Here is a 14,993-nt window from a genome sequence, read left to right as displayed (position 1 = left end):
GTATGTATTCATGTGCGAATGCATGTGTGTGTGTGTGTGTGTTTTAAGTAAACATTCTCAAAGTGTGTGGTTGTAGAGAGAGTGGACTGTGTCACCTAGCATATATGGTTGTTTAGTACATGATGACTCGCTCATTCTCCCTCCCTGCTTCCCTCCCCCTCTCTCTCTCACTCTCCTTACTTCCATCCCTCTTTCTCCCTCCCTCCCGCTCTCTCTCCCTGCTTCCTTCCCTCTCCCCTCTCTCCCTGCATCCCCCCCCCACCTCTCTCTCTCCCCCCTCTCTATCCCAGCTGTCCTGTGTTGTCTCAAAGCTCTGGCTCAGTCTGTCACCAGAGTGGGACATATGTGATGATGTGGCATGTGCTGTGGTCCACTGGGTTGATGTGATTCCATACGGGCCTCTGGAGCAGCCTCTCTCTCAGCTGTTCAGACAACCATAGTAAATGAACTTACAGTAGGGTACACACTGCGTCAAACTCACTCCTGAGAGGGATCTGTTTATAATGTAGCCTTCTACCACCAGTTTTGGAGACGCACTTGCTCTGAAGGCTGTAACGGTAGTTGATTTTAGTGCTCATTTTGAGTACGCAAACTAAAATAGCTGAGTTTCTCTCCTAGACAGAGAATGAGAACAGGCCTAGAGTAGAGCCAGATCACACGGACGCTGTTAATTGGGTTTACGAGACTGCCGTGAGCCTGTTCTAAAAATGACTTGTAGCTGGACAGGCTTTATTGTTCACTGGGATCAAAGACCACCTGGCTAATGTGCAGAGAAGTCTTAAACAGACGTACTGTTAAGAAATGGTTCCTTTGTTGACTTATTTATGGGACAATATAGGCTGGATGAGACGTTTTATGAGATTTAGTTTCATCTGTTTTATTCGTAGCATGTGTAGTAATCTCTTTTTGGCGTCTTCATCGAAACACAGATGGTATCTTGTAATGTTTAATTGGTGATTTGTTTCATGTTGATAATCCTGAGCTGCGATAAACCAACTCTGTAAACAGCCATTTGTTTTTAGCTTAATCCCTTCTCTTTCTGTAGTGCCAATTACATTTCAATGAATCCCTTCTCTTTCTGTAGTGCCAATTACATTTCAATGAATCCCTTCTCTTTCTGTAGTGTCAATTACATTTCAATGAATCCCTTCTCTTTCTGTAGTGTCAATTACATTTCAATGAATCCCTTCTCTTTCTGTAGTGCCAATTACATTTCAATGAATCCCTTCTCTTTCTGTAGTGTCAATTACATTTCAATGAATCCCTTCTCTTTCTGTAGTGTCAATTACATTTCAATGAATCCCTTCTCTTTCTGTAGTGTCAATTACATTTCAATGAATCCCTTCTCTTTCTGTAGTGTCAATTACATTTCAATGAATCCCTTCTCTTTCTGTAGTGTCAATTACATTTCAATGAATCCCTTCTCTTTCTGTAGTGTGAATTGAATTTCCGTTAATCCCTTCTCTTTCTGTAGTGTCAATTACATTTCCGTTAATCCCTTCTCTTTCTGTAGTGTCAATTACATTTCCGTTAATCTCTTCTCTTTCTGTAGTGTGAATTGAATTTCCGCTAATCTCTTCTCTTTCTGTAGTGTGAATTGAATTTCCGATAATCCCTTCTCTTTCTGTAGTGTGAATTGAATTTCCGCTAATCCCTTCTCTTTCTGTAGTGTGAATTGAATTTCCGCTAATCCCTTCTCTTTCTGTAGTGCGAATTGAATTTCCGTTAATCCCTTCTCTTTCTGTAGTGTGAATTGAATTTCCGTTAATCCCTTCTCTTTCTGTAGTGTGAATTGAATTTCCGTTAATCGCTTCTCTTTCTGTAGTGTGAATTGAATTTCCGCTAATCTCTTCTCTTTCTGTAGTATGAATTGAATTTCCGATAATCCCTTCTCTTTCTGTAGTGTGAATTGAATTTCTGTTAATCCCTTCTCTTTCTGTAGTGTGAATTGAATTTCCGTTAATCCCTTCTCTTTCTGTAGTGCGAATTGAATTTCCGTTAATCCCTTCTCTTTCTGTAGTGTGAATTGAATTTTCGTTAATCCCTTCTCTTTCTGTAGTGCGAATTGAATTTCCGTTAATCCCTTCTCTTTCTGTAGTGCGAATTGAATTTCCGTTAATCCCTTCTCTTTCTGTAGTGTGAATTGAATTTCCGTTAATCCTTTCTCTTTCTGTAGTGTGAATTGAATTTCCGTTAATCCCTTCTCTTTCTGTAGTGTGAATTGAATTTCCGTTAATCCCTTCTCTTTCTGTAGTGTGAATTGAATTTCCGTTAATCCCTTCTCTTTCTGTAGTGTGAATTTCCGCTAATCCCTTCTCTTTATGTAGTGTGAATTGAATTTCCGCTAATCCCTTCTCTTTCTGTAGTGTGAGTTGAATTTCCGTTAATCCCTTCTCTTTCTGTAGTGTGAATTGAATTTCCGCTAATCCCTTCTCTTTCTGTAGTGCGAATTGAATTTCCGCTAATCCCTTCTCTTTCTGTAGTGTGAATTGAATTTCCGCTAATCCCTTCTCTTTCTGTAGTGTGAATTGAATTTCCATGAATTCCTTCTCTTTCTGTAGTGTGAATTGAATTTCCATGAATTCCTTCTTTTCCGTTGTGTAAATTGAATTTCCGTTAAAACATTATTTGTGATGTTTTTTCTCTCTCACTATTATAGCTCACGTTAAGAATGTTTCCATTTTCCCTTGTGGGCCTGTCAATGTCTCAAAGGAAATATGATGTAGTCGAATATGTGGATACGTGTGCAACAACACCTGCATCCAAATATTCAATGAGTAATCACAGAACAATCAAAACAGTAACGATCATAATCTAAAGATCTCTATCGTTCACACACAAACACATTCACACAGAGGGCGGCACACATCTTTCATCCATACACGACCAAACACACGCTCTCTCTCTCTCTCTCTCTCTCTCCTCTCCCTCTCCCTGAGAATATGGTATTTACATTCCTCTCTCTCCCTCCCCTTCCAGAATGCATCCCCCAGGCCTTCGGTATGGCCCTGTCCCAGGTAATCGCCAACGACCGGACCCACAGGCAGCGCCAGGACGGCCTGCGTCAGGACCCTCCTCACAGGGAGGAGCATAAGGACCCGTCGGACCTGGTGTCGTCCATCCTGCAGTTTGCCACCAAGAGGTCCACCAATAAGGAGCTGTCCAGCAGTAACTCCTCCCTCAGCTCCACCTCAGAGACAGCTAACGAGTCCACGTCGCCCAACACGCCCGAGGCTGCCCCGCGGGCGCGCAGGAGGGTGAGGGTCTCCCCCCACACACCTACTGTACCAACTCCATGCACACACTCCATCGTTGTGCGTGTGTGTTTGTGTGTGTGTCTGTGACCTCAAGTAGACGTCAGCTTGATAATGCTCTCATTGTGGTCTGCAGGGGGGCATGTCAGTGGACTCCATCACAGACCTGGACAATAACCAATCCCGCCTGTTGGAGGCGCTGCAGCTCTCTCTGCCCGCTGAAGCGCCCAGCAAGAAGGAGAAGCACCGGGACAAGAGGCTGAGCCTCAACCCTATCTACAGACAGGTGCCTCGCCTGGTGGACAGCTGCTGCCAGCACCTGGAGAAGTATGGTACGAATGAACACAGCCCCTCTCACTGACCAGACCTGGGGCCTGTTCAGTAGGGCACAATATAGCAAAAGGTTTTGCAAAGGGAAACAAAAACGAGCACAGGTAGCACCTCCCTGTTTCAAAACGTTTCCTATGTGCTGGACACGGCTCTATTCCAGTTGTCAAAATCCTGGTCTTTGTCCGGGATCACTCACCCGATCTGACCCTACAGGGTGCAGTCTGTTGGAGTTTCCAGCCCCACGTCTTTACCCCGCCCTGCACTGCCCAACCAGCCCCACATCTTTACCCTGACCTGCACTGCCCAACCAGCCCCACATCTTTACTCTGACCTGCACTGCCCAACCAGCCCCACATCTTTACCCTGACCTGCACTGCCCAACCAGCCCCACATCTTTACCCTGACCTGCACTGCCCAACCAGCCCCACATCTTTACCCTGACCTGCACTGCCCAACCAGCCCCACATCCTTACCCTGACCTGCACTGCCCAACCAGCCCCACATCTTTACCCTGACCTGCACTGCCCAACCAGCCCCACATCTTTACCCTGACCTGCACTGCCCAACCAGCCCCACATCTTTACCCTGACCTGCACTGCCCAACCAGCCCCACATCTTTACCCTGCCCTGCACTGCCCAACCAGCCCCACATATTTACCCTGCCCTGCACTGCCCAACCAAGATGATGTAGAAACAAGGCAGTAGTGTCTGGCCATTCATTCCTGACACTCAGTGAACCGACTTTTCAAACCTTCTCAACGTCAACCCCTGGGTTTACTCCCCCCGCTCTCCTGCAGTCTTTAAATCCTCACTTGCTGGACTGAGCGTTAGGAGGTAAAGTCCTCTAAGGCGGGAATGGGCCACAGCAGCGTTGGTTTAGGTTTGATAGCTCATGATGTCTGTGTTGAAAGGAGGCTTATGGCGGCTACGTCTTCACGTCTCTTCCATCTGTGATTATTCGGCTTGAGTGTCTCTTTGACCAGTGGAGGATGATGCTCACTTATGTCCTCTGTCGTTTCTTCCGACAGGTCTTCAGACGGTGGGGATATTCCGAGTTGGGAGCTCCAAGAAGAGAGTGAGGCAGGTGAGAATCTGGGAGAGGCACTTTTTGATACCTCTCACACATTGCTGCACAAAGCTGTTGTTTCAGCTCACCATGAGTGGTCGGCGACACCTTATAACTTAATTAATCTTATTCATAGGTGATCTTGTAGTGTTAACTTAGTTGAAGCATTGGTTGTCATGAACTACACATTTTATTAATTGACTGTTCTGGTTGACTATATGGTTTTCTAAGTACTTTTTTTTGTTTTACAGGGGCCCATGCTAATTACATTATATTTCTGCATACTGTGATATAGATAGAAGCTATTCAAATTCAGATATATTAACAGAATATATTTATATTCATGCATTGGTTTTGATATTGCCGCCGCTTCGGAGAATACACATCCACTTAGCATTAGTTCAGCGTATGTTATTAAAGGAAGCAGAGCAAATTAACTTGTCTCTCGGCTGAAGAGCCAGGCTCCTCTGTAGCCGTGGCCCTGCTCTACAAAGGGACGCAGTCGAGCCTTAATGCCATATTTGTAATTCAAGCAGGGCTTTTAGCATTCATTTCCATCCCAGGGCCTGTATTCAATTTCCATCCCAGTGCTGATCTAGGATCAGATTAGCCTTTTATATCATAATGAATCAGATTACATGGACAGGTATGTTTTGCCTATATCGTCCAGGTGTGGTTTTACTCTCTAGTCTTATTTTGCTCTCCATAAATTTCTTTCCCTCCTTTTTCTTTTTATGTCAGTTGAACATTTGCTTTTGGTTATTGTGGCAGAAAACTCCATTCGTTTTTAGTGTTGTTCTTGGACAATGTCTTTGTTTAAAGGATATTTGAGTGTTTTCTGAGTTGTGTTCTCCGAGTTTGGACTTCTCGTGTTCTCTGTTTGCGTAGCTCATACGCAACGCTCACAATGGCAGATCTTAATCTTTCATTCAAGTCAGCAAAAACAAGCCACTGGTGCCAGCCGGTTTCAGTCTCAGTCTTAAATGGTGTTGTTTCCCGTTCTGTGGTGGGGAATGTATTTTTTATTTTCAACATCTCACCGTTTGAGGGAATACAATGCTCTCAGCGAGTTGAATCAAATTGTCACCATGTGAGACAATTTTACATGACTTCTCACTGTAGTTTGCTGACTGGAAAAAGAACAGACTAGATCATCGACATCACTTTAAGGTTACTTAAATCTCAACCATCTCTCACTTAAGGAAGTACCTATATTGGCCGGCTACTTCCTGACGACATTTAGATCTGTAACACAAGCTATAATCACACTTTGATATAATGCTTAATCAAATACAATACTTGGTTATAATGCTTATCTTACTGGACAAAGTGGACCCATTTTCATCCCGAGTAATGCTAGGGGGTCAGATTGTGGAGTAAGTAGGTTGACACAGTATGGGAACAGAACCGGTCGGACCAGGACTACCTGTGAGAATGTTTTCACCGCCAAGGTCACACCTGGTGTGTGCATACCTGTGTATATCTGTGTATATATGTGTGTATCTGTGTGTCCCCGTAATGTGTGTGGAATGTATTTATGTGAATCTGTTTGAGTGTTTCTCTGAGTTCACTTTCTAACTGTAGTCGCTATAAGCAGTAAAGTACGTGGACTACACGGTATAGTATCTCATGTTCTGTTTAACTCTGTACTCTTAGCTGAGGGAGGAGTTTGACCGGGGAGTGGACGTCCAGTTGGATGAGGAGCACAGTGTCCACGACGTGGCCGCGCTGCTCAAGGAGTTCCTCAGAGACATGCCTGACCCTCTCCTCACCAAGGAGCTCTACACTGCCTTCATAAACACCATGTGTGAGGACACATCAACTTCACTACTTATGAATACTACTCTCTGTGTGTGCAGTAGTAGACTCACTCTTTTCCCTAGGCCCAATCACCTTGGTTGGCCTCTTTCAGTACGACACACCCTCAGATTGCACTAAACCCACACTTAAGAGTGTATACTTGAGTCAATGACACACAGACATGTTGTATGCTCTGTAAATGTTGGGCTTTAGCCTACCAGAGTGCACACATTGTGCCAAATGTTGTGTATGTGATTGTCGCTGTCTACATGTATGTCTTTGCATGTATATTTGGCTATGTGTATGCACTGTATGTGAGAGTGTGACATATTTCTAATGATTTAGACCGAATCCTCACTCTTAACCCCTGACATCTAACCCCTGACCCCTGTCCTGTTCCTCTGTAGTGCTGGACTGTGAGGAGCAGCAGAGTGCCACCCAGCTCCTGGTTTACCTGCTGCCAGCCTGTAACAGCGACACCCTGACCTCTAAACTCTAACCTCTAATCCCTGACTCCTGTCCTGTTTCTCTGTAGTGCTGGACTGTGAGGAGCAGTGGAACACCACCCAGCTCCTGGTTTACCTGCTGCCAGCCTGTAACAGCGACACCCTGCACCGCCTCCTGCAGTTCCTCTCTACCGTGGCCAACCACGCCCACGACAGCCAGGACAAAGACGGACAGGAGGTGAGTCGAAGACCCCCTCTGTTACCCCCACCGCTCCCCATGATTCCCAAAACAACCACAAGCCCCTACCCCATAGACCTCCCTAGAAACTAGATCTGAGAGGATTGGATAGGTGTGTAACCGGCGTCAAGCTGCCTGTTCAACAGTATAGCTTCCTCCCTCCCTGACTCGCACTTAGACTAGGTCTCTAACTCGCACTGAGACTAGGTCTCTAACTCGCACTGAGACTAGGGGCACAAGCTCTCAGGAACGCGCAATCAAAACATTGTCATGTAATTGTGTCCCTCTGACGCACAGTGACTGATTTGGTCTCTTGTTCTTCATGGTAGTTGTCCAATCTGTTTAACTAGTTATTTTCTTGAAGCACTCAATGAAAATAAAAGGAAACTCAATATAGTATTCTATGAGGTCAATATAGTAGTCTGTGAGGTCAATATAGTACTCTATGAGGTCAATATAGTACTCTATGAGGTCAATAGAGTAGTCTATGAGGTCAATATAGTATTCTATGAGGTCAATATAGTATTCTATGAGGTCAATAGAGTAGTCTATGAGGTCAATATAGTATTCTATGAGGTCAATATAGTATTCTATTCGGTATAGTAGTCTTTGAGTCAATATAGTATTCTATGAGATTAATATGGTATTCTATGAGGTCAATATAGTAGTCTATGAGGTCAATATGGTATTATATTAGGTCAGTATAGTATTCTCTGAGGTCAATATAGTATTCTCTTAGGTCAATATAGTATTCTATGAGGTCAATATAGTAGTCTATGAGGTCAATATGGTATTCTATGAGATCAATATAGTAATCTATGAGGTTAATATGGTATTCTATGAGGTCAATATATTGTTATATCTGGTCAAATATGTTTTTTTATATCAGGAAGTATAATGAAAAAGGAATTGTTTTCCATGGTGTGTCTCTTTGTTAAAGACAATCAATTGCACTTGTTTGTCTAGTATGTGATTCCATGCTACTGTATGCAGGAATCGCCTACAGGACACACTAAAACTGAATGCACACCCTGTACTGTCAGTGGTTTAGATATAACTGTTTGATAAGCAGCTGGCATTATTGTTATTCCGATGTCCTCATCTCCTCCAGGTGACGGGGAACAAGATGACCTCTCTGAACCTGGCCACCATCTTTGGTCCCAACCTCCTCCACAAGCAGAAGAGTTCAGACAAGGAGTTCAGTGTGCAGAGTTCGGCCCGCGCAGAGGAGAGCACTGCTGTTATCGCTGTCCTCCAGAGGATGATCACAACCTTCCACTCCCTCTTCATGGTGTGTGGGGGGTTCCTTGTGTGTGCGTGCCTGCGCACATATGTCTGTGTTTGAGTAAAGATATAAACATACTATGTGTGTGTGTGTGTGTGTGTGTGTGTGTGTGTGTGTGGATATCCTACCCACTCTCCTGTTTAGTCACTCTTTATAATACAACCTTGCACTTGTATGGTAATTGGACAGGCAGGTACTGTGTTTTTACAGTAATGTATTTGTAATAGCCAGCAAACAAGCTACAATTAATTATCACTTTAGATTGGCCAGTAAGTAAGACTCCCTTGTGAGTTCATTGTATACACTACATACAGGTGAGGTGACGCAGTTGTAGAGAAGTTGCAACAACTGCATAACCTACATTGTGTAAACTCAAATCTGTTTATGTAGTTACCATGTCAAATACATGGGCTTAGCACTGACACATTTGATGATCTCTCTATGTCCTGGGTCCATATACATCCATTCAATTTCCATTACCTCTGCCTGCCCTCTTTCATCACACATCCCTCCCCCTCCCTCCCTCCCTCCCTCCCTCCCTAGCAGTGCCACTCAGTAAAATATACCTGCATCCCAAATGGCACCCTGTACCCTATATAGTGCACTACCTTTGATATAGTGCACTACCTTTGACCAGGGCTCACAGGGAATAGAGTGCCATATGGGACAGAGCCTGTGTTTAAGTTAGAGAATCTCCAGGCTTTATCAGACAATGGCTCTGTCTTATAGAATGAAAACAAAGCTCTGTGGGCCTTTGTTAGTGCTGTTAGAGCTGATTCTGGACCTGATTAAAGGCCTTAGGGCCCAGTTCAGGACCACTACAGATCACAGACATCTGAGACAGTGCCAGAGGGACTTATGGGCCAATCCCTTGCACTGATTTTTCCGACACCACCACCACCATTTCCCTGAACAGAAGTTGTATTCGTTGAACTTTGCAGAGGTTGTTTTCCCCTCCGCTCAGATCATGGAATTCAGGGTAGTGGCGGGACAATGGAGAGAGGTCTTGTTAGGTTCTGAAATGTTATCCCTCGTGTTTTTCGACTGGGCCGAGTTGTTTGCTGAAGGTCCTGACGTAAACCAATAAAGATGTTTGTAGCTCTTTAGTTGGATGTGTTTGGACTGTCGTGCTTCATTGCCAAATCACTTCTTTTATTACCCTTGTATTTTATTGCCCATTGCCCAGACACTATACATCAGGGATGGGAAACTTTGATGGGGGCAACAAAAAAATCGGGAACTCATTATGAGGGGCCGCAGTGGCTCGTGGGTCGGAGTAAATGTTATTTATCAAGTTAATTTCCCGCAATTCCGCACATTTTGCCATGGGGCAGAGAGAAGATTTAGCAATTTTATAACTCATTTAATGTAATTCTAATCATTTTGCCATGGGGCGGAGAGACAAATGTGCAGTTTTACAGCTAATTTCCTGCAATTCTATATATTTTCCCATAGGATGGAGGGAAATGTTTGCAGTTTTTAACATGATAACTGATCATCAATGGGATAATTGAGTGACTGCTGATGCACAACCAAGTTTAGAAAAAGTATTTTTGTTGGCCACCAGTTGCCCTTCCCTGCTAAACATGGATCCATAGACCGGTATTTAATAGGCTTCAATGTGATACTATGTGTTCATGTATTGATTGGCTTGTGGTCACTGAACGTGAAGATGGAAAAAGTTAGACTCACTTTCACCATGAGGTTGTCTTGGACAATAGCACCCCCTAGTGCTCCATCAACTGCCATTACATACATCATCCGTTTTTTTTTGTACATGTTTGGTTATGTCTGTGGTTATCTGTGTGTAGGTGCCCCCCGACCTGCAGAATGAGGTCCTAATGACTTTACTGGAGACTGATCCTGATGTGGTAGACTATCTGCTCAGGAGAAAAGCATCACAGTGAGTACATTGTTTCCACTGCACATATCACAGTCACACATTTTGAGTACTCATGGAAAGTAGTTGCTTAGCCTGGTGTTCATGTCTGTTGAGAGAAAATGAAGAACCCATTATCTATGGCAATCTCTTTTTATTCTCTCTGCCCATCCTTTTCTCTCCCTCATCCATCCATCCCTCCACTCCACAGGAGTCTGGACGTGTTGCGATCGGAGGATCCTTTCTCCCTGAGCGAGAGGCGCTCATCCAGTGACTCCAACAAGGTCTCCAGTGGAGAGTTGTCTCCCTATGACAACAACTCCCCCATCCTGTCTGAGCACCCGGGGGAAGGGACCAGCCCAGGGTCAGAGAGGCTCTTTCATGTCCCAGAACAGTACACCCTGGTGAGGCAGGTGGAAGGACAGACACGGAACCCCCATGGGTCCAATCCCTGGGTCTCAAAAGGTGAGAGGACTACTGTCCAGTCTTACTTAGCTGTGGTTGATATGATCGTGGTGGTGGTGGTGGTGATAATTAAGACGATGATGATGATGATTGTGGTGAAGGTGATGATGATGATTATAATCTTGATAATGATGATGATTATAATCTTGATGATGATGATGATGAGTATGACGGTCCTTAAACACAGTCATGTTCATTATGTCCTATATGTCAGAGGAGCATGCTAATATCTGGGGAGCTTGGCATTCCACTCTGAAACCAGGGATGAAGGACCAGCCTTATGCAGGTAAGCTGTTGAAATGTAACAATCACATTTTTGGACTTCTACTTATCTTCGTTTACGGACTTTTCCCATTGACATTTGTATCTCCAGGTTCCCATAGCAACATGTCAGAGGGCAGCTCACGCAGCTCCCAGGAAGGACTTGACTGTCTCCAAGGCGATGCCAGGCAGGTGGTACGACAGACACAGACCTCGCTGGGCGTGGCTGAGTGCAGGCCCCACCCCCCTGTGACACGGGTCTGCAGCAGCCCTCACGGCGAGGCGGGACGGCCGCTCCTCCTGCTGAGCCTCAACCCTTTGACCCCACCCCATCCGCATGCCAACAGCCAATCAGCAGCCAGCAGCGCAGAGGACCTCCCCCAGGGCATTCGACACCAGGCTATCCCCAGCCCTAACTCTGCCCACTCGGGTCCCGCCCTCTCAGGGCGTCCTCCCCCTCCCCCGTACAACAGCTCATCCTCCAGGCTCTCCCCTGCTGCCTCTAAACCAGCCCAGCCTGTCTCCCCTTCCCCCGCCGCACCCCTTCACCAGCAGCCCCTGCAGGGTGGGAGGCCAACGGTGCCACAGAACTCAGCCTCCCCCACCACTTACAGCATGGTACCCATGAGCCAGGAGTGGCAGGACTGGCAGAGGGACAGATGGCAGATCTGGCAACTCCTGTCCTCGGAAAACGCAGACACACTCCCAGAGACACTGGTGTAAGCTGGACCATCGGACCGTGGGGTAGTGTTAGCCATCCCTTCCTCCATCCCTCCCCTCCGTCCTTCCCCCCAAACATGGACGCCATGGGGTTGTTTACATGTGCAGCTGCTGCCTATACTACGGACTTGGTACGGAGTCACAAGTGTTTCCTGTTTGCTATGTATTGATCCGCGATTGATGTTGTATCCTGGGGGACCCCTTTGCTTGTTATTAAATACTCTCTCTGAGCTGTTTGAGAGGATCAAAGCTAACTGTCAGCAAGACATACCTCAAACGTCAAGTTTATCAATTTGATTCACAGTTATTAGTGCATGTCCACATTTCGATAAGGCCCCAGTTTAAATTGAACTGAATGTAATATGTAGAGGTGACTTTTGAAGACAGGAAGGTTTAACATTTATGGCAACAATTGATAAGCTACAGTCAATTTACATGACCAATCCTACCCTTATATATTTACTTAAGTCATCACATATATTAGTGATCGCTGCTAAATATTCAGAGAGTATTTACTTGCTGATAATATATCCCGGTAAGTATCGTACGAGTTTGTATGAACAGAGTTTTATTCAATGTCAGTCACCAAGTAACAGAGCCCACAGTACAGTTTTTGCAACAGTTTGTATATAAGCATTCTAATGCATTTTAGGTCGACATTGCTAAAAAACTTTTTTTACAGGCTGTCTAAACGTTTGTGTTGTGTGGTTTTAACACGGTTTAAAAAGATAACGTCTGTCAGAGCTTTACTGAACAAAGTTGGGTTCTAAAAGAAAACGATTATTGTGATCAGTACAGTAATGTGCCACGTGCCAAAGTTCCTTTCCTCTCTTTTCATCAAATGTTTTTTGGGCCGTCTATAAAGTCTCATCTGCTTTCTCTCATTCCGTAGTTAACATTGTTCTTTTAGCTTTTGGATTTCACTTCACCATGGTTGCTACAGCATGGCTTATCGTACAAGGTCAAATCAACATGATTCATTCCAATGATCTCCCTCATTCCATTAGGTGGTTGATGTCAAGGTTGTGGCTGCATAGGAGTATTTTTGGAAGCAGATTAAAAAGACAAGTACATTGCTTTACCTCTCACTGTATTTATCTGATTGATATGGGATTTTAACTAGATATTTGCACTCTGGGAATTGCCAAAGCTTTTTTGATTCCTCCTTTTCAACAACAAAACAAACACGTCTCTTGCTTTTGTCATTACGTGCACTGTCTGCCTCTATAACTTACCTTTTTGCTCCCAAATACATTAGTAGTCTCCATTCATTTCCCAGTTTTGTGGATATTTGCTGGCAAATATTGCACACTTTCCAAATGGGAGTTTGGGTGGTTATGTTTGTTTCAATCCGTCCACATGTCAGAGGAATTTGATGTGTGATAGACATTGGAATTATTTACAAGGATGCACACATTTCTACATGTCTGTGCAGTGTCCCACAAAATGACAGTACTTGTTTCGAAAATCTTTACTTCTATAAAAAAACGCTTTCAACAGCTTGTGTTTCTAAGCCCTATTCTGAATGTCTGTGTGTTTGGAGTCAAGTATGCCATAGATCCATGCTCTTTGAAAATGATTTGATAGCCCACATTGCTTTGTGGTTGTCAATATATATTTTCTGTAGCATGTCATCCAAGATGATTTTTTTCTTAATAACTATCATGTCTGTTCAGTACTGTAACATATGAAATAACCATTTTTACTCCCCCCCCCAAAAATCTACAAACACATGTATAAGGCCCGAGTTTTGACCTGATGTCAGATTTTGTATTGTGTGTCGTCTTAAATATGCCATGGTGGAATTAAACGTGAAAGATGGTGTTTTGTGTACTTGGTTGGTTAACAGCTTGTGCCCTGATACACCTTTTATCAGTGGCGATGTAACCTAATGTAAAATGTTTGACGGTGTAATAACAGTTTTGAACCAAAAGAGGGGACCCTAGATCTTTTTGCTGAGTCATCTTGTCCACAGGTCATTCTAAAGGTATCTAAATCCTCCACATCATCCTTTATCACCCAACGCTCTTTTAAAACAATTTGGATATAGTCGGATATAATTCTTCACCTTGAAAGAGGAAAAATCATATGAAAAGAGAGAGGAGGCGAGAGGGCGGAACGAGAGAGTGTGGACGGGAGGAGGTAAGAGTGAAGACCAATAACCTCCATGTTAGAAACCTGAGATGAGAACGTTCCACGCTGGCGGCTTTAATTCCCACTGAGCTCAGGAGAAGTCCTAAATCTGTTTACGGCGTAGAACAGACCTGACAATTCACTTCCAGGAGATCATTACCCGCTTCTTAATGTCCTGCTAATCCCATGTGTGAAGTACAGCCAGAGAGATGTGGTCAGAAGACACAATGATTTTCCACCGACGTCAGAGCAGCATAGAAACATGGTCGACTCTTTGATAATTTGACGATTGATTAAGCTATTCAGTAGGTCATTTTGTGCAATTACTTGCAAACCGTCAACTATAAGTATTTTGAACATTTGAAAATGTTATCAAATCCCCTTAGCTTAAAATAGTTCAAAGGGATGTTAAGCTTTCTGTGGAAAATTGCTTCCATAAAACAAAATCATGCTGATTTGTGCAATCAGACTGTATAATGATCTGAAAACGGACTTCCTCGAAGATAGCTGACATTCAATGGTGCAGTGTCCCATGGACTGTTCAGAATCCCCTCTAGTTTGGCATCCAATCCGGCAGTCAAAGCATGTGATTCAAGTATTTCCTTTAAAGCCTGTGGTTCACCCAATCGGAATTCCAATCACTGTGTATCTGTAGACCACTGAATATTTCCCTCCTTTTTTTCCCCAGAAGGCAGCGGTAGGTCTTTACCATCCTTACTCAATTTGGGCTCAATTTCCCCTTAGCCTGGTGTAAGCACAGACACAAGGAGAGAAAGGATACAAGACACAATGAATCAATTTACTTGACTATTCAGAGGACCATCGGATTTTTTTTCTCTCTCAAGTTATCAATGAGTACATCTTACTGACATCAACCACTTACTAAGAGAGGGATACATTTTTCTATTAGTTTGCAGTGGATATCTTAGTCTATGGAAAGCAGTGATCATACTCTACAGATATGTTACATTAACCATGTATTGTAATAGATTGTCAGTGTTGCAGAACAAGCAGATACAGTGGAGGCAGATGATCACATGCAGGCCACAGTAATTCCCTCTGTCTCCGCGTTGGCTCTTGCAAAGTGGAACCATGGGGACCAGATGGTTCTGGAGC

The 14,993-nt window shown here is 44.1% G+C and overlaps 1 protein-coding gene across 2 annotated transcripts in view; it reads left to right on the top strand.

The window, feature by feature from the left end:
* LOC115129742 (rho GTPase-activating protein 6-like) overlaps positions 1–13,568 on the top strand; it is a 78,190-nt gene extending 64,622 nt beyond the window's left edge. For both annotated transcript variants that reach the window (XM_029660411.2, XM_029660413.2), the window contains exons 4-13: positions 2,980–3,257; positions 3,391–3,586; positions 4,613–4,668; positions 6,307–6,457; positions 6,986–7,134; positions 8,246–8,425; positions 10,231–10,322; positions 10,510–10,763; positions 10,978–11,049; positions 11,137–13,568. In XM_029660411.2, coding sequence (XP_029516271.2) covers positions 2,980–3,257; positions 3,391–3,586; positions 4,613–4,668; positions 6,307–6,457; positions 6,986–7,134; positions 8,246–8,425; positions 10,231–10,322; positions 10,510–10,763; positions 10,978–11,049; positions 11,137–11,747 — 2,039 coding nt within the window. In that variant the 3' untranslated portion in view covers positions 11,748–13,568. The remainder of the gene's footprint in view (positions 1–2,979; positions 3,258–3,390; positions 3,587–4,612; positions 4,669–6,306; positions 6,458–6,985; positions 7,135–8,245; positions 8,426–10,230; positions 10,323–10,509; positions 10,764–10,977; positions 11,050–11,136) is intronic.
* Positions 13,569–14,993: the final 1,425 nt, after the last annotated feature.

Source organism: Oncorhynchus nerka, linkage group LG5 (assembly GCF_034236695.1).
Source record: "Oncorhynchus nerka isolate Pitt River linkage group LG5, Oner_Uvic_2.0, whole genome shotgun sequence".
Lineage (NCBI taxonomy): Eukaryota > Metazoa > Chordata > Actinopteri > Salmoniformes > Salmonidae > Oncorhynchus > Oncorhynchus nerka.
Note: the sequence above shows the minus strand (reverse complement) of the source record. Positions and strands in the feature narration are given on the sequence as shown.